The sequence below is a fragment of the Globicephala melas genome, chromosome 15 (assembly GCF_963455315.2).
Source record: "Globicephala melas chromosome 15, mGloMel1.2, whole genome shotgun sequence".
NCBI classification, from domain to species: domain Eukaryota; kingdom Metazoa; phylum Chordata; class Mammalia; order Artiodactyla; family Delphinidae; genus Globicephala; species Globicephala melas.
The window spans coordinates 62,040,622-62,060,307 of record NC_083328.1 but is presented as its reverse complement, the minus strand read 5'-3'; the positions used below and the strand labels follow the sequence as shown (position 1 = coordinate 62,060,307).

The 19,686-nt window shown below is 50.7% G+C and overlaps 1 protein-coding gene across 3 annotated transcripts; it reads left to right on the top strand.

The window, feature by feature from the left end:
- Window positions 1–573: 573 nt before the first annotated feature.
- On the top strand, window positions 574–16,838 carry AHCY (adenosylhomocysteinase). 3 transcript variants are annotated; one of them, XM_030830868.2, is made up of 10 exons: window positions 574–731; window positions 6,116–6,306; window positions 7,458–7,533; window positions 9,202–9,351; window positions 10,343–10,455; window positions 10,929–11,136; window positions 11,228–11,315; window positions 11,416–11,533; window positions 12,338–12,532; window positions 15,953–16,838. In XM_030830868.2, exons 1-10 carry the CDS (start codon window positions 704–706, stop codon window positions 16,082–16,084), a joined length of 1,299 nt encoding a protein of 432 aa, XP_030686728.1. In that variant the 5' UTR covers window positions 574–703; the 3' UTR covers window positions 16,085–16,838. The 3 variants fall into 3 exon arrangements, with proteins under 3 accessions (XP_030686728.1, XP_060141363.1, XP_060141362.1); XM_060285379.2 differs by lacking the exon at window positions 574–731 and adding an exon at window positions 989–1,309; XM_060285380.2 differs by lacking the exons at window positions 6,116–6,306; window positions 7,458–7,533 and having other exon boundaries at window positions 579–731.
- The last annotated feature ends 2,848 nt before the right edge of the window (window positions 16,839–19,686 follow it).

The window sequence follows — 19,686 nt, the reverse complement described above, 5'->3', positions numbered from 1 at the left end:
ATGCATGGCTCTTAACAGTAAAAAGCAAACTGCAGAAGGATAAGTACAGTATGGTACCATTGTTTTTTTTTTTTTTCAGTATGGTACCATTTATATGAAGGTTTTAAACACAGAAAGAATTCTATGAAGCATTTAATGATTTATACATATGTAGTAAAAGTATAAACACGCACACAAATTTAACTAAACTCAGGATAGTGGGAGGAGGGTGGAAGGTCTAGGATGTGCTAGGAACTTGACATATTGCAACTTAGAATCTGTATGGTAGGTATCATTCTGCCCACTTTACTGAAGAAGAAACTGAGGTTCGGGGAAGTGAACTGGTTGGAATCTCAGTTTCACCCGGTTCTGACATCAGTGTTACTGGTTGAACGAATGAAAGAAAGAACAGCCTCGAGTTAGTTCTCAGGCCTATCCCCATCTCCCTTCGCTGCCCAGGGCGGGAGGTGGAAGGACCGCATGGGGAAAAAACTGCGCTCAGCAGGGACCAAAGTTCACTCCGGCCCCGCCCCCGTGCGTTTGCCCCGCCCCTATGGCTCAGATCCAGCGGGACTCATGAATATGCAAACCAGGGGAAGATATTTAAAGGCGCCGGCGCCACGCGCAGGCCCCTAACCGGCGCCGCCTGCCCCGCTCCAGTCCTCAGACCGCGGCTCGGCACCCTTCGCTCGTATCCATCACTCCGTGCGGAAACGCCGCCGGCATGTCGGACAAGCTGCCTTACAAAGTCGGTGAGTTCCAGGACGTGCAGTCGGCCGCGTCTGCCCCGCCTCCGCTGGGGGCCTGTTGGGGCGGCTGCCGCGGAGCCGACCCGGGGTGCTCAGAAGGACCCCCTTGAATCGCCGGCACAGCGCGGTCTTGGCCGCGCGAGGCCGTCTGGGGGTTGGAGTTCTCCCGCCGCCGCGAGCGGGTCTTCGGAGGCGGCCGCGGACTATGCGTCCCGGCGTGCCCCGCGAGGCCGGTGCAGCAGCGAGGCCCGCGGAGCAGCGAACTGGCGGCGTGTTCTGCCAGAGCCTCCTGGGGCAGGCGGGCAGCGGGCACCTGGCCACGGCCTGGGACCAGTGGCACCTGCCGGGACCTAGGGGGCCTGGATCCTGCCTCCTGGGCCTGGACCGGCTCCTTGGCTACTTGGTGGTCCCGGGCAAGTGCCCACCCTCTCTGAGCCTTCTACAGGGAAGGCGAGGGCACTGGGGCCCCGAAGGGCACGTGGGGAGAGGCCTGGAGACTAAGCCTGAGGCCGGGCTAGTCCACTTACCAGGGACTTTGGGCTTGTTACTCAACCTTTTGGGGTCACCCACCTGGCCAGAAGGTACAGTCATACAGAGAATCTCGAAGAAATTTTGGAGTGGTTAGAAAAATTCTTCCTGCTGTTCTATGGATTGAAGCTGATACACTGATAGTTAACGTTTATTGGGCGTTTACTATGGAATGGGCATTGCCTTCTACGTTTATTATAGATTAATTCATTTTATTCTAATGGGTTTTTAGGGAAGGGACTATTACTTTCTCATCTTATGATGGGTTTACTGAAACCCAGGAAAAAAGGTAACTTGCCCACATTTTTACAGCTGGGAGGTGGTGGAGCAGGATATGAACCCAGGCTGTGCCCACCTTTTCACCACTGTATATAAGTGACCACATTTGGAATAACCCTAATGACCTTTCAGCAAAAACCAGTTCAGCCTGGCTAGCAATTTTTAAAGTAAATTCAAGACACCATTCAACCTGGAGAAAAGCATCATTCATGGAGCACTTGCTATGTATCTGGGGATTTACATTTGTTTACAGAATGATCTTTAGAGGTGGACTTTATCCCATGATACAGAGGAAGAAACTGAAGCCCTAACAGGAAGTGACTTGCAAAGACTGTGGAAAATAACAACCTGTCAATAGTAGTTTATCAAGTAGCAGGCCAGAGAAGGTTATTGTCCCTATTGTGTGGATGAAACTGAAGCCCAGAAAGACTAAGTCAAGGTCCAGTGGCAGAACTGGAATGGGGACATGTTACACTGTGGAGAGTTGGATGGGTTAGGGTTGAGGGCTTTGGGTTGTGTGGCAGCAGATAAGGCTGCATTTGGAAGTGGAGAAGCTTGGCTAGGTAGGGTTGGAGGAAGGACGCCTCCATCAGGGAGGGCACAGTGTGCCCGACCTTGCCCATATGGCATCTTCTTTAATCCTCAGGGCTCATAGAAGGTTAGGGATGATTATTCCCACTTTACAGATGAAGAAACTGAGGCTCAGAGAGGGTTTTGCTATTATGCCTCCTAGCTTGTCCTGGGACAGGTGTTACTGCAACCTCTGCAAGTCCTCAGCTCTCCTGGGCACCAAAACCCCCAGTGCCAGAGCTTAGAGTGCCAGACCCTCCTGTGCCCTTGGAGCTGAGGGACCCACGAAAACACCAGGGCTGACACAGCTGTCCTGAGGGCAGTGAAAGAGTTCTTTTTCGCTAGAGGGACAGGTGGTGGCAGAGGGGTGAAGCTTAGGATAGGACGGGAACCATTGTCCGCTACTGCTGTGTGCCTCCCAGGAGCCTCTGGCTCTAGCCCTCCCTGGCCACCAGTCCTGCCTCTGCCATTGACTGGCTGTGGAACCTGGGGCAAACCCTTCTCTGAGCCTTTCCTCATTGGTAAATGCTGGGAGTTGGACTAGGTTCAGATTTGTTTCTTGTTTGCTAACCCTGTCTCTTGCCAGCCCCTTTCGTGGACCTTCTCTCATTCAGTCCTAACAACAGGTGTGGTCGGTAAACATTTGTGGACCCCTTCTCTGTGCCAGGCCCAGCTGGGCACTAGAGGTACAAGGGTGACTCAAGGATGAGGGTGGGACAGACATGCATACGGATAATATAGTAGTATTGTCTCCATTTTATAAGTGAGGAGATCTGCTCAATTCTTTGTCTCTGTGGCCACCACCCCAGTCCTGGTCTCCCTCCTCAAAGGTGTCCCCGGGTCTCTTGCTCCACAGATACATGCAGCAACCAAAGAGGGCTTTTCGGAAGACAAGTCTGGTCATGATACTCCCCTTAAAACTCTATAGGAATAAAGTCCTGACTCATCATCTTACTCCCTCTACTAGAGTCACCCTGGCACACTCTGTTCCTCCAGCAACAATATACCAAGTTCTTTCCTGTTTCCAGGTTTTTGTTGAGCCCCTGCTGTGTGCCAGGTACTGTATCAGGTGCTTGGGGAGGAGCCTTCCAGGGTAAGAGAGCTGCTTGGTTAAAGCCCTGAGGTGGGAATGAGTTTAGCTCACCCGGAGGTTCATGTGGTTAAGCAACTAGAGAGGGGGAGAAGAGGGTGGAGAGATGGGGGAGAAGGGTGGGCAGTCACCTGGGTAGGACCCTAAAGCCATGTGATGAGTTAGGATTTTATTCATGGTTAAGCGGAAGCCATTGGATGTCGGCTTGTTTTTTACTTGAGCAGAAGAATGGAGGTGATATATTTTAAAATTGAAAAGTTTGTTTCTCTGACTTCTGTGGGGAGAATAGTACGTGGGAGCAGGGAGACCAGTGAGGAGGTGGCTTCAGTGATCCAAGGTGATGAGATGCTGTTGGATTGCTTGTATTTGGGATGTTGAGCCAACAGTGTGCTGATGGGTTGAAAGGGGGTGCAAGGGAGAAAGAGAAATCAAGAAATCGTAAGTTTTGGGCTGGAGCAGCTGGTCGAATGGTGGTTTCATTTCCTAAAATGGGAAGATTTGGGGAGTGACAAGTTTGGGGGTGAAGGCAAGGAGTCACGAGGGCTCAAACTTGACACATAATCTAGTTGGGCATCCAAATTGAGATGCTGAATAGGCAGTTGGATTATATGAGTCTCAAGTTCAGGGGAGAAGATTGGGCTGGAGATGAATGTGTGGGAGACATTTCCATAGAAAAGGTATTTCAAGCCATAAAATGGGATGAGCTCATCTGGTAGGAGAGAAGAGGGAGATGATGAATCCCTGAGGGCTTCTAAACTTTAGAGTCTGTAACAGGAAGAGGATCCAAGAAGGTGGTAGGGAAGCCACGGAAAGACAGGCATAGAAGCCAAGCAAAGAAAGGGTTTCAGGAGAGAGTACTTAGTGCTATTCGTGCTGCAGGGAGAAACATGAACATAGGTAGTTGACCATTAGTTATGGGGATTAGGCCTTACAGAGACCTTGAGAAGAGCAGTTTTAGTGGAGTGTAGTGAAGTCATCAAGGAGGTAAAACAATACGGGATCAGACCCCACAGAGCAGAGACAGCTCTGTCTGTTGTAACAAGGGAATGCCTGGTCCGTAACTACATGTGAGGAGGACTAGTGGATTCCTGGAGGAAGAGTGGCATTGTTCTGAATTCTTCTCGATGAATTGTGAAGTGAGGTCATCAGTTGATGAGGAAAGGTTAGAAGTTTGGAGTGGGAAAGGTGGTAAATTTACTAAGAAGATGTAATAAGATTGCTGGAGTGTCCCTTGAGATTTGTGGTCTTAATAAATGAAACTCTTGGTGTGGTCATCATTTTCCTCCTGCTGGGCTCAATGACGTGGGTGCAGTGGAGGGCTGGGTTTAACCAGGGTGGGAGTTTTGCTGAGGAGTTCTCAGAGAACAAGAGGGTAGAAGGGACAGTGGAATCTAAATTGTGGACCATGTTGAGAACATGAAGGGTGCAGTGAGGGACAGTGATAATTGGTAGGATAAACGGATTAAAGGTTCTGACCTGACCCGTTGCAGCTTTATTGGAGTTTGGGCTCTAGACAGAGAGTTTTGGAAAGATGGGACATGGCCAGAGTCGGTTGCTTGAAATCAAGATTTCCAAGGGAGAGTATCATGGGTGATGGCCTGCCGAAGTGGGCAGGGGTGGAGTGGGTGTGTGCTGAGGCACAGTTGGAGTAGTCCCTCCCATGGGGGGTATATTGCATCTGTGAAGTTGTTTAGATGTACAGTAGGAAGCAGAGTGACTTAGTTGGTTTTATTATTTCTTACTAAATTCTCTATAGTCCTTTGCCTCCCACCCACCACCCCTTTTGGGTGATTGGCAGGATCTAAGCTCCCCTAAAGATAAAAATCACGAGGAGTTCCAGGCCCCATCCTAGACCTACTGAATTTGATTCCCCAGGGGAGACTTGTAAGCATGCCAGATGACCCTTATCAGGGAAGTTTGCAAACACTGACCTAGGGACTGACCTTGAGAATGGGCTAGTGTGGCAGGGGAGGGAGGGTGAGATTATAAGGGAGAGGAGTAGTATTCATTGTACTATGCCATTTTATATAAGGGACTTGAGCATCTGAGAATTTTGGTGTCCACAGGCGTTCCCGGAACCAATCTGCTGTAGAGACCAAGGGATGACTAATAACATCGAAGCCAGAGAATGTAGATTACTGTCAAAGTCCCAATGATCATGCTAACTGAACCCCAAACTCAGCCGTTAATCCACCAGTTACAGGCAGGGCGGGCCTGGGTAGGTCTCTATGTGGAAGAACACACTTCCTGCAGGTAGGTTGGCTGCTGCTTGCTTGCAAAACAAGGGAGACCTGAACTGCACATGCCCAGTTTATTCCTCCTAAGTTTACTAGACAAGTCACTCCACTTCCCCTGGGGCAGAGAGAGGCCCAGAGTGTTAGTTACACAGATGAGTTCCCTCCATGTGGAGAGAAACATTAGGACTGGAGAAGCATTTTTATATCTTCAAGGAGATCAAGGAGCTGTGCCGAGTCCAAGGTGTTAGATTATATCATTTATGAGTGCTGAAGTCACCAAGAGTGGTGACTAGGAATGTGGAGAGCCAGGAGCTAAAATCTTTAGGGAGTGAGGACGTTGGTAGGTGGCAGCAGAAAGGGTAGCAGGAGGTATATATAGGCCGATAGCTATTTTTCAAGGGGGCACTTACCTGTGTTGTAATATTCATGGTCCTGTGTGCTTCTTTGATTAAATGTGTTCTCCCACAAGGCTGTAAGTAAGCTGTGGTTACTGGCAGGGACCATGTCTTTCTTTTTTGACTGCCCTGGCTCCATAAATCCCTGTTGCGTGAGTGAGAGAGTGCAGTGACCAGATTACCCAGTCTAGTGCTTCGAGTCCGCAAGTGGAGGAGTGCTGAGTGGCGGTGCTTTGTGGTTCGTGGGATGAGGTGGCTCACGAACTCCCATCCATCCTGCCCCTACAGCTGACATCGGCCTGGCCGCCTGGGGGCGCAAGGCCCTGGACCTCGCAGAGAATGAGATGCCGGGCCTGATGCGCATGCGGGAGATGTACTCGGCCTCCAAACCACTGAAGGGCGCCCGCATTGCCGGCTGCCTGCACATGACCGTGGAGACAGCTGTCCTCATTGAGACCCTCGTTGCCCTGGGTGCTGAGGTGAGGCCGGCAGCAGCAGTTCTTGTGCAGTGGGGAACTCCAGTCTTGTGCCCCCTCAGGCCCAGCAGGGGGTCCAGCTACAGCCTTGTCACAGTGCCCCCTCACCTCCATTTGTCGTGACTGCTCTGCAGATTTTCTCTCCCTGGGAAGACGGTGTCTGACTGCCCTCAGTTCACATTCTCCTGACTGGGGAGCTCTGATAGGAAAAACTCAAGCCCGGCGTCCTACTGAGTCGTCTAAGGACTGGCTCTCCCAGGCCTTCCTGGGATCATGTGCCTGCCCTTGGCCAATCATGGCTGCTGGAAGGATGGCGCGCTCTGATTGGTTCAGCTTGGGTTATGTGTACCAATGATTGCAGCTCTTCCAACTTCTCTGGGGGCAAGATGTTTCCCAAAGCAGGGGGCAGGGCAGAGCAGCAAAAGTCAGCTACAGAACACACCAGGGTTCAGTCCTTGTACCTCTTCTTTCTTTTCTATACTCACGCTCTTGGCAATCTGATTTTATGGCTTTAAATGCTGTCTATATGGTGATGACTCCCACTTTATGTACTAGCCTGGACTTCTCCCTGGAACTCCAGACTTGTATACCCAGCAGCTGATGTATCACTTCAACTTGGAGATCTGATTGACCTCTCAGTCTCAACATGTCCAAAGGAACGCATGATTTCCTTCTCTTCTTGGAGGCTTCCCCGTGTAGGCAGATGCAGACTTCAGCCTTACAGGCCCTCTCAGTTCAGAACCTGGGGTCGTCCCTGACTCCTCTTGCTCTCTTACTCCAACAACGGACCCTGCAGCAATCCTGTCAGCTCAGCCCTCAAAGTACACGCATCATCGCTTCCACTGCTAGAGGTGCATTTCTTGTCTGAACTCTAACAACAGCTTCTGCCCTTGTCTCCTTGCTTCCGTGTGGAGCCTTTTCCCTTCCACACAGCAGAGCCATGTTTTAACATAAGTTGGGTCTTGTCAGTGCTCTGGCTCCCATCCACTCCCATCCACTGGTTGCCATTTGCAACCCAGCCTGAGGTTGCAGAACTGGCTGGATGTAGATCCCGAGCCTCTCGGCCCTAGCTCCAGGGCGTTTTCTTATCCCTGTCCAGTGACCTTGGTCTTCTGAACTGTCTGCGAGCAGCCCTGTTTCGCTGGCTCTTTCAGGTGCGGTGGTCCAGCTGCAATATCTTCTCCACCCAGGACCATGCAGCAGCTGCCATTGCCAAGGCTGGCATTCCAGGTGAGGCCAGCTTGCTGCTGGGGGATGGCTTCACTCCTGCTGATGGCTTCACTGACTTTTACTGCTACAGACTTCCCTGCGGCAGAGGAGAGGAGTCATGGCCACAGAATCCTAGCCTAGTGACCCATTGGAAAGAACTGTTTTGTCCAACTGTCATCTAAAATCCTATTGAAGGCACTTACTTGCCCAGTTCAAGTCATGTGATCAGGAAGGGTGGGATCTAATGATTGGGAACCACATGATGTTGAAGAGGGGAAATCCTCTAAAGGAATGATGTGGGTTTGTTTCCGAAAGAATCAGGGAGGGATACTGGGCATAAAAAAGTCCCAGAGGTCCATTGCGTAGTATCTGATGGTCTAGGGCGCTGGGGAAATACCAGGACCAAAGAGGAAAGACTTTCTCACAAGCTGCTGGGGAAATAGACACAAGTCTGCCTGGGCTTGAGGAGGGCAGTGGTTAGCTCTGATGATGATGAAATAGGACATTCACAGTTCCTTCTAACCAGACACAGGTGGAGAGTGAAGAGTGGGGGAGGACCTCTCCAAAGACTGACCAAGCTTGGAACAGCCTGTCCCCAACTCCTCAGCCTAGTTTGGGCTCCATGGCCCTTTTCTGGGAAAGGTTTTGTTTTTAATACCATTGTCTGCCCCAGTTTGGGGGAGGGGAAGCTGGCCCTGCTTTGGCAGGTATCCTTTGCTCACAGGAGGTTCATGGGAGCCCCACACCTGTGTCTCAGTTGTCCCATATGATGGGAGGAGCCTGGGCTGGCAGTCAGGAGCCCTGGCTTCTTTTTTTTTGGCGGCGCCATGCGGCTTGCGAGATCTTAATTCCCTCACCCTAGGGGCCCAGGGATCAAACCTGGGCCCCTAGCAGTAGAAGTGCAGAGTCCTAACCACTGGTCTGCCCTCGAATTCCCAGGAGCCCTGGGTTCTGATGCCTGCTCAGGAATGCCATGCTGAGTGATCTGGGCACATCTTAGCCCCTCTCTGGGCATCTGTAAGTGATGATGATGGTAATGGCTGCCTCACAGAGTTTCTGTGAGGAAAAATGAGACGGGGCATGAAGCAGTTAGAGTAATGTCTGGCACAGAGAAAGTGCTCCATACGTGGTAGCTGCTGTTAGTAGTTTTTGGCCAGACTTTGCCTAGGATAACCTACCACAGAGGCTGCTGGCCCATCAAGTCCTTTCAGTGCATAATGAATCTTGGATCTTGTCTCGCTTGGGTCCACCTGAGTGTGGCTTCCTGCCCCTGTGCACCTCCATCCTAGCAGTAGGCATTGTGGGTAGGAGCCCTGGTCACTGGGTTGGGGGCCCAGACAGAAGAGGTAGGAAAGGAAATAATTATTTCCAGATACCTATATATGGGGGGGGGTGTGTCTGTACTTGGCCTCTGTCTCATAATCCATACTATTATAGATGAGGAAACTGAGGCTCAGAGAGGTGAACTGATTTTCCCAAAGTCACACAGCTGGTGAGTGCAGAACCAGGATTTGCACTCAGATTTCTCTGGCTCCAAGTTGTGTTCTTACCATTGCTGAGTCCTCAGAGGTGCTAGAGGTGGCAGGGGATGGGAATTAGGAAGGAGATAGTATTGGCTCTATCCAGGTAGGTCCCTGGAGCAAGTGCCGGTGGGGAGGGCCAGGCCCTGATGTGCCACTCACTCTCCAGTGTACGCCTGGAAGGGTGAAACGGACGAGGAATATCTGTGGTGCATTGAGCAGACGCTGTACTTCAAGGACGGGCCCCTCAACATGATTCTGGACGATGGTGGTGACCTCACCAACCTCATCCACACCAAGTACCCACAGCTCCTGTCAGGTGAGTAGGATGGGTGGGTGGGCTGGGTGCTAGTGGTTTAAACGGGGCCTGCTTGCCCGCATGAAATCAGCAGGCCTGGCAGGACTTCCCAGTGCCTCGAGCAGCAGATTCTGTGGAAGATGGGAGAACAGCAGGCTCCTGTAGGCGTGCTGGGGCCTGGCTTCGGGGCTGGGTGGCTAGGGGAGGCCTGGCTGGCCCAAGGGCATGCCAAGGCCAGGGCTGAGAATAGCTGGGAAGGCGTCAGCTTTGTTAAAAGCAGGTGGGGAGGAAAGTGGGGTAGTGTTGTGAGTGCAAAGGCCCTGAGGCAGGAATGGATAGACCATTCATGAAACACTGAGAAAACAGTTTGGGTTGATCCTGAGAGTAAAGGGAAGTAATTGGATGGTACTGAAAAGACTTCCCTGCAAATGTACATGTTAAAAATGGCTGCTGTGGGCTTCCCTGGTGGCGCAGTGGTTGCGAGTCCACCTGCCGATGCAGGGGACACGGGTTCGTGCCCCGGTCTGGGAGGATCCCACATGCTGCGGAGCGGCTGGGCCCGTGAGCCATGGCCGCTGAGCCTGCGCGTCCGGAGCCTGTTGCTCCACAACGGGAGAGGCCGCAACAGTGAGAGGCCCGCGTACAGCAAAAAAAAATGGCTGCTGTGTAGAGGATGAGTTGTGGCTGGGACGGGCAAGTGACAATGGTGGCAGGGACTAGGGCAGTGACAGTGCAAGTGATGAGTTCGGGAGTTGTTGGGAGGTAGAATCATTAGGCCTGGTGATGGTGGTGGCTCCTCCCTCATGCTGGCCTAGGTGATTAGGTGGGCTGTGGTGTCCGTTACAGAGATAGGAACCCAGAAGGAGGAGCGGCTTTAGGAGGCAAAGGTAAGGAATTTGGGTGAGTTCAGTTGTGGGCTCTCTGAGGCTCTTGGAGTTTCATCTCAGAGGCCACCCTGTCCCTTGGGCCACTCCTTCCTAGCCTGAAATTCATCCCCTCCTCTCTTGTTCAGGCATCCGAGGCATCTCCGAAGAGACCACAACGGGGGTCCACAACCTGTACAAGATGATGGCCAGCGGGATCCTGAAGGTGCCTGCCATCAATGTCAACGACTCTGTCACCAAGGTGAACCTGTGGGGCAGTGATGGCTCCAGCTGTTGGTTCCCAGAGCAGCTCAGGAGTAGGCCCTGCAGAAAGTCCCCTGGGAAGGCTGCAGGCTAGGGGCTTAGCCCTCATTTGAGGGGGGAAAGGGGTTGTAGACTTAGGGTCATGAGGCAAAGCATTAAAGGCATTAAAGAGCCAAAGAACTGTGCAGTGAGCCTCAGAGCTGGGCATCAAGAGGTTTAACGTGAAGCAGATTCTTTGACCGGACAGTCTCTCGTAGTTGATCCGCAGGAAGCCTTCTGGACTGGCAGAGAAAGGCCAGGGAGAAAGTCGTGGGACTGAGCCGGGCAAGGGGCACATGAGCACATTAGCTGGTGGGGAGAAGTCCCAGGAGGTGATCAGCCCAAGGCCCACCAGGCTGAGATGTTGAGAGCGGGTCTGAGGCCCCAGGGCCTCTCCTGCCCCCGTAGCCGCCTTGCCCCCTCTCCTTTCAGAGCAAGTTTGACAACCTCTATGGCTGCCGGGAGTCCCTCATAGATGGCATCAAGCGGGCCACAGACGTGATGATTGCGGGCAAGGTGGCGGTGGTAGCGGGCTATGGCGACGTGGGCAAGGGCTGTGCCCAGGCCCTCAGGGGCTTCGGGGCCCGTGTCATCATCACGGAGATCGACCCCATCAATGCGCTTCAGGCTGCCATGGAGGGTATGATAGGGTGAAGGTTGGTTGTCAGCCACTGGGGCCAGAGCGGGGGCAAGGCCACCCTGGATGACGCACAGACACTGTCTCTACACAGGCTATGAGGTGACCATCATGGATGAGGCCTGTCAGGAGGGCAACATCTTTGTCACCACCACGGGCTGTATCGATATCATCCTCGGCCGGTAGGCGCCAGGCGGGGGGTCCCAGGGAGTGAAGGAGGGGGCAGGCTTGCGGCTGCTTTTGGTCCCTGACAGTCTGTCACAGGCTGGGGCTCTTCCACAGGCACTTTGAACAGATGAAAGATGACGCCATTGTGTGTAACATCGGACACTTTGACGTGGAGATTGACGTCAAGTGGCTGAACGAGAACGCTGTGGAGAAGGTGAACATCAAGCCCCAGGTGAGAAGCCCCAGCCCTGCCAGCAGGCTTGGTGGATGGAGCACCGAGGGGGGCGTGCTCGTGGGCTGGCCGTCCAGGAAGTCAGATGATGAGGCTCTGGCAACCTGGGCAGTGGGATGGGCGGAAGAGGGACTGGTTTCAGGACTGCTTAAACTGGAATCTTGGAGTGAGGCCAAGGCATCCCCATTTTTAAAGGTCCCAAGATGGTTCTGAAGTGCAGCCAAGGTTGAGTACCACTGCATTCAACTTGTTACTAGGCATGGTGATTGAGAACGTGGGATCTGTCCTCAGACTGTCCAGGCTCATGTTGCAGCCACTTTGTAATGTGTGGCTCTGGACAAAGAACTTAACCCTTTAAACTTCAGTTTCTTTATCTGTGGAATGGGGATAATAGCAGTACTTAATTTACAGGGTTGTTAGTAGGATTAAATGTGATAATTTTATATATATATTGTGTATATATGTATATATGGTTATATGTATGTTCTTAGCCCAGGGCATGTGCCAATAATAATAACATTAGCTAATACGTAGTACTTAAACTAAGTGCCTTGTGCATGTCAGCTCTTTAAATTCTCACAGCAGACCTATGAGGTCTGCCGCTCAGGGTTGCATAACAAATACTGGCTCTTATTAATTGTGTGTGCCAGGCCCTGTGCTGGAGGTTGTTCTGGGGCAGTCCAGGCCCTCTGTGGGCCCTGCTGGAGGTCGGGAGGCCTGCTGGACAGGAGGGTAGGATGAGGATAGGTGTGGACACTGGGAGCTGTGCCCACCAGCCCTTACCGCTGTGCTGCCCACTTGTAGGTGGACCGCTACTTATTGAAGAATGGGCGCCGCATCATCATTCTGGCCGAGGGCCGGCTGGTCAACCTGGGCTGCGCCATGGGCCACCCCAGCTTCGTGATGAGCAACTCCTTCACCAACCAGGTGCTGGCGCAGATTGAGCTGTGGACCCACCCAGACAAGTATCCCGTTGGGGTCCACTTCCTGCCCAAGAAGGTAGGTTCCTACCTCCACCCCTGGCCAAGGGTCATGTGTCCAGCCCTGGGCTCTCCATGCAGGCCTCGCCAGAGTTCATACAGTACTCGCCTCTCTACCCTCTTGAAGATCTTCATAGGGTCCTCCGCAGGGCAGAAATCATTCTCTCCATTTAACAGAGGAGGAAATTGGGGCCCAAAGCAGGGAATAACTCCCAGAGTGGCAGGGCTGGGTGGTGAGAGGAGCATGGGCTTTGGAGTGAGACACACCCAGGTTTGCATCTCACCCTTACCACTTAGAGGCTGTGTAACTGTGCCTCCATTTCCTTATCTGTAAAACGAAGGTGATGGTACCTCCTTAAGGATTGTGAGGATTTCCTTAGATCACAGGTCACAAACCCACATGCCCACAGGGATTGGGCAGGTAAATGGGCTGGGTGGGAACTGACCAAAGAGCACGTGCCCCAGTTGAAGAGGTTGGCTGCCTGTCAGCAACCTGGACCCACTGGACCAGGGCTCCTGACGTTTCAAAGGAAGCTAGATATGAGTATATTTATGTGAAATATTCAGCTTTTAAATATAACCAGGTTGTTTAACTTGGACGTGTTTGTAAGCCGAATGCAGCCTACAGGCTGTGTGATTGTGGCCTTGGAATGGGATGATGCCACTAACACACTGAGCATGGCACCTGACGTGTTGTGAGTGTGTGGTCAGATGAACCATGACAGTGAGGTCGTCTGACGTCACATCCAGTGCTTGTCCTAACACCCCCTGCCTCCGCCCTCTCCCACAGATCAGAACACTATGTTTTAGTCCTGGCTTTTTTTTTGCCAGTGTCATGGGTGAACTTGGCTTTGCTACTTTGCCTGACTGGGCCTCAGTTTCCCTCTCAGCTAAATGGTAAGAGTAGCTCTTGCTTCCAGCCCTTGGCTGCTGGAGAGGCTGCAGTGGTGTCTTCATACCACTCCTCCCACCCTTTGAAAAGCTGGTCTGCCAACTGATGAGACGCAGGAAGAGGCTGGGTTGTCTGCCCCCGAGCCAGCCAACTCCTTTCCCCCTAGTCTTCCTCAGGCACTGTCTTGCCTGACCAGGTGTTTTACCTGTAAGGGGCTGTCCTGTCCTGGGCAGCCTGCTAGGTCCCCATGCTGGTTGTCCGGTTAAAAAAGTCTCATTCGACCCCTTATCCGATCTCAGTTGGAGGAAATATGACTGTGAATATAGTGAGAGATTGGGCAGGCCTTTAAAATGAGGCTGGGGTTGGAAGTGAGAGGCAAAGAGCTCACCTCCTACCCCAGCACCTGGCCCCATCCCGTCTTCTTCCTTCATCACTGCCAAGATACGGGTTGGGGACAGGCTTCACATCTCACATGCGAGATGCGGGAGAGGGATTATGTACCTTGGTTAACAATGACAGAGAGAGCAGCCACCATTTCTTAAGGTACTTGCACCAAGCGCTCTTGAATATCACTGATCTCTGTACCAGCTCTGAGAGACCCAGCCTACAGAAGAAGAAACTAAGCTTCAGAGGGTGACTTGCCTCCACAGCTGCAAAGTATTGGGCCAAGAGTATGTCCCACCCCTGCCTGTCCAAGTTGTTAACCGTTATGTCCTCCCCAGCAGGGAGAGGGAAGGGTGTTCTCGGCTAGGCCAGGCCAAGAGAAGGGAGAATTCATTGTGTCCTCTGGGCACTGGAGACCTTCATTCTGCCTCCAGAGCTGACGTGGACTTAGGACTTAGGGCTGGGCTCTGCTCCTGCCTTTGCCTGCCCCTCCCCAGTTTCTTCATTTGTTAAATAGAAGAATAAACCCTGGCCTCCTTCTTAAGGGTGTTTGTGAGCCTCTAATGAGACCGTGAGTGTGAAACCACTTGGGAATGTAAAGCTGTCTGGGCTGGGCTGTGGTTAAAGGCTATTGTGCCATTATGGGATGGGACTTGGGGGTAGAAAGAGGCCCCACCCGGAGCTGGATGCTGAGAAAGTGAGAGCCCCGCTTAAGGTTGATCCTTCTCTAAGTACAGCCACTTGCCCTTCTTCTCAGGCCCACTTTATGCATTTCAGCACTGGTCAGACTTAGAAATAGGCCTTATCTAACCCCAGCCTCTGTCCTCCTTGGTTTCTGTTCTGTCTCTTCAAAGCTGCCTTGGAGACGATAACTTGAGACAAGTTATGCGACTTTGGAGCCAGGTGGACCCTGGATTCAAATCCTAGCTCTGTCATTAACTAGCTTTGTGACCTTGGGCAAGTCATTGTACCTTTCTGAGCCTTGATTTCCACATTTGTGAAAGGAGATGGCAATTTTTTTATTAGTCAGGATCCTTTCGGTGGCGAGTGGTAGATAGAAACCCTGTTCAAGCTGGTGTATTAGTTATCTGTTAACCGTATAGCCGTTTAAATACAAAACTTACTGGCTTAAAACAATAAACATTTATTATTTCAGTTTCTGTGGGTTGAGAGTTTGAGAGCAGCTTAATTCATGAGGTTGTAGTCGAGATGTCAGCCGGGGCTGCAGTCATCTGAAGGCTTGACTGGAGCTGGAAGATCTGCTTCACATCACTGTTGGCAGGTGGTTCCTTCCTATCTCCATAGGGCTGCTTAAGTTTCCTCATGAGATGGCAGCTGGCCTCCCCCAGATTCAGGGGGAGAGCAAAGGAGGAAGCTGAAGTGCCTTTTAGGACCCAGTCTCCAAGTCACACACCATCACTTCTGCTTTATTCTATTCATTAGAATTGAGTCACTCAAGGGGTGAGGAATTAGGCTCCACCTCTTTTTTTTTTTTTTTTAGGCTCCACCTCTTGAAGGAAGGAGTTTTATGAATTTATAGACAAAGATTTTAAGGACGTATTTTGGAAGGCAGCTATGCTCACCACTATACCACCAGTGCTAAGGATGTATTTTGAAACAAACACAACCAGTGTAATCTAAAAAGGAACTCTATCGGTTCTGTAATGGAGGGGTCTAAGATTCAGACACTGGATCCAGGGATCAGTGGCATCAGAGCTCTTTCTCTGTCTCTTGGCTCTTTTTTCCCCCTACATTCACTTCATTTGTCAAATAGACTTGCCCCTGGTGAGCAGAGACTGATAGCCTCCCTGTTTAGGAATCCTGAAAGCCCCTGTCATGAAAATATGTCCTGTCCATAGATAAATTCCAGAGAAGCATTTTGGTTAGCTGCTTAGGTTGGTGGAGGGTAAGGAAGGAGATGTAATTGATTGTCCCATTAGGGCTGCTTGGAGGGGAGGATGTAGCTTGGTTCCCCCTTGAAGAAGGGGAGCTGAGTAGCCAAAAGCCACACTGGAGGCTGGCTGTGAGGATAGAATGAAGTAATATGCTTAACACTCCGCAGATGTCACAACAGAACAGTTCCTGCCTCTTTTGGCAGCTAGATGCAGGTAAGGGATCCCAGAGCATGGCACTGATTCCAGCTTTTTCTGTGTTTCTCCCCAGCTGGATGAAGCAGTCGCTGAAGCCCACCTGGGCAAGCTGAATGTGAAGCTGACCAAGCTGACTGAGAAGCAGGCCCAGTACTTGGGCATGTCCTGCGATGGCCCCTTCAAACCTGATCACTACCGCTATTGAGAACCAGGCCCGCCCTTTGCCTTCCAGCTGCTGTCCTTGCCTGGGTCCCACCTCTCCTCCCCAAGAGCAAATGGCACCACCTTTGAGATTGGTTTGATAATGTTCCCCATCAACTCCCTGGGGCTAGTCACTCAGTCTTTGGCCTCTGCTGCATCCCTCATACTGTTCCAAGTGTGGCAGGGGGAATTGAGAAGTCCCTCCTCCAGCCCTGGTCATGATCGAGGTACACGGGAGTTACCCACAGGGAGCCATGAGCTCAGGGGTTCTGGAACTGCTCACTCAGTCAGTCCTTCCTTAGGCTGGAAGTTGGCAGTGGTGTTCACAAAGCCCATGCACTTTACCATCCAGGCCCTCACTTGGCCTATGGACTTTTTATACCCATGTTCTTGGTTTACAGGTTCATTGGTTCCTCAGCCCATGACAGATGAGAAGGAGCTATGTCAAAGGGTGTGGAGGAACTGTTGGAATTTGAATGCTCCTGAGAGCCCGGCTTAGTGCTTGGCATTCTCTTAAACCTCAGAACGATGAGGTTGGTACTTTTAGTCCCTATTTTACAGGGGTTGGAATATATTGTTAAGGGATAGCCAAGAAAGGACGAGAGAAGTGACAGCCAGAGGTTGAGAGGGGCCAGAGAAACGTAAAAGTGCATTGTAACTTGATGTTCTCATCACAACTCTGAGTCAAAAAGAGGTTAATTTGGTTTATAATGTTAAAAGAGAGCAAGAAGGTGGGTTAATAAAAATTTTGGTGCCTAAAAGAATTTTGAGCCTTTATTTTATAGATAATCCACTGCCAACAATGTAGGGTGTAAGCCAAGGGGTAATAGTCTGATGTGCTGTAATAGTCTGCTGTGTTGCAGTGTGGGGTGACGGGCTGCAGGCACACCCTTGGGCTTGGAAGACTGGGTAAAATGAAGAGAGAACTCTTGTGTCTTCAGGTGTGTCTTTTGTAAACAGCCTGTTTTTTACCCAACCTAAGAGTCATTTAATAGGTGAGATTAACCTATTTATATTTATTGTAATCTCTGTTTGTATTTATTTCCTCTACCTTATTTTTTTCTGTTCCAATTTATAATGTTGTTTTCTCCCCATTTCCACTTGGGCTTGATCCATTGCTCCTGGGGGGACTGTTGTTTATTGAGCACCTCCTGAGTGCTAGGTGCTTTGTAGTTTCATTATTCTCGCAACCAGCTTAGTAATACTATTATCCTAATCTTATGGATGAGAATGGAGACTTACAGAAGTTAAGCGTCTTTCCTAAAGTCCACAGTTACAACTGGCCTCATCATGATTCAAATCACAGGAAGGTGGGTGGGAAATGGGGTGCTCTATTTGCCTAAATTGTCATTTACTGAACCCCTGTTCTGGCCTTGGAAGTCAGAGAAAAACAAGAACCTGCCTGGGAAGGGTAACCAGGGACTATTCTAAGGGTCCTCCACTCATGGAAGGCCTGATGGGGATGCTGGGATGTTTGAGACCTAACCCCAGCCTGCTGGGAATCTCAAGCTAGAAGGAGAAGGCAGGCATACAAACAGATTTGCCATCTCTTGGCACTTCCCTTTCTCTGCTCAGCTTTAGAGTTCAGTGCCTGGCAGCACTGAAAGGCAGGAGGGAAAAGGTGATGCTTGAATTGGATTTTGTTGTTTTGTTTTTTAATATTTTATTATTTTCTTTTTATGTTTTTGGCTGCGTCAGGTCTTACTTGCAGCATTTGGGATCTTTCATTGCAGCACGTGGGCTTCTCTCCAGTTGCATCGCTCGGGCTTCTCTCCAGTTGTAGTACGCAGGTTTTCTCTATCTAGCTGTGGCGCATCCAGAGCGCATGGGCTCTGGGGTTTGCAGCATGCGGGATCTCTAGTTGAGGCACACAAGCTCAGTAGTTGCGGCGCGTGGGCTTAGTTGCCCCGTGGCATGTGGGATCTTAGTTTCCCGATCAGGGATTGAACCTGCATCCCCTGCATTGGAAGGCGGATTCTTTACCACTGGACCACAAGGGAAGTCCCTTGAAATGGATTTTGAAAGAACTAAAGATTTTTAATAGGAATTGAAGGCAAGAGCATTTTGGGCAGCAGAACAACTTAAGCAGGAATGAGTTAGGGGGCAGGGAGCTTAATATAGGGGGAGCTATGAGGTAGAGGGCTAGAAAGGTGGCCTGGGAGACAGGAAAGCGAAAGCCCTTGAACACTAGGATGAGACCTTAGTTTTAATCCTTGAGCTGCACAGATCCCTGAAACAACCCTACTTGACTGAACATTCATACTTGTGGCTTGTTTTTGTATTCTCAGCCTCTGGCTATTACCTGGTATTAATTAGCGGAGAGATTCAGAGAGGCCAAATGGCCTGACCTAAGATCACACGGTAAGTGGTGCTGCCTGGACCCCACCTCAGGTTGGTCTGAGTCCTGGGCCAGGCACTTGTGTGAGACAAATGGCGAGTGTTTAAGTGAAGGTTGTCCTACTCAAGGCATGACGTTTTGACAGAAGGTAAGGTAGTGGGTTGCCGATGGGGCTCTCTTTAGTATTTCTTCCTCCAGAGCTGAGTGAGAGTTGAGTACACAGGAGAACATGAGGAGATGGAGATTGAGGCCAATCCTGCCTCTCAGATCAGCTTTCCCAACCATGAGTCCACAGCATCATGCTTGGCATGCCCTTGGCTGTATCTGGCATTGAAACTCCACTTCTTCTACTATTTGAGTGCAAATGCATCTGAGTGACAGAAAGAAGGGCTTGTTTAGTCTAACTTTTAAAAGCATATGGTGTCAAGCAAAACCCTTGTCGATGGCCTGCCGTCTGATGGGCGTGAAGGGCTGAAAACTAGAGGCTCAATAGACCCTCCCCATGCTTTCTCGGGCTTGGATGCTCATCAACGTGTCCTGCCCAGTTAATTCTCAGCCTTTTTTTCTCCATGCATATAGTTGACGTTGCATTAGGTTACATGAGTGTATGCTATGACTCTGCTGTAAATAATTTTAAAACTTTGGCACTTCAACTATTATTACCAACAAACGACACAGGAACCACCTCTCAACCAATCATGACACCAATGGTCAAAACAGACCGAGGTCCACTGCTGCCCACTGCCATTTCTTTTACAGCTAATTGTGTACCAGCCATTGCTCTAAGTAAGCACTTACTTATTCCTCCTGATAACCTTGTAGAGACTTGAATTCCCGTTGTACAGTTCAGAAAACAGGCTTTGAGAGAGTGAGCTGGCGTTTGTACCCAGTAGGACTCTGAGACCAGAATCCCAGCTCCTCTCAGTAGAAAAGGGGGAGACTGCTGTTCATCTGAGCCGGAGAGGTTAAACGCCTCATCCTTCATGGCAGCCACGCTCCCTTCCCTCAAATCTGTCTGCTCCCAGACTCAAGAAATACCTTTCCAGATGTCCCCTCTGTGAGATCCAATGTAGTCCCCCACATCCAGTCCCCTAGGGGTTCTGGTTTCTGTTATCCTGACCTTTTCATTTCCTCTTTGGAGGTGTCCTGCCAGTTCTCAGAACCTTTCATTTTAAAAAAAAAACACCCTCTCCTTTCACATCTGGTCTCAGCCTTACCTCTGATCTCAGATCTGCTAATCTGTCACGCGTTTGACACAGACCAGGTAT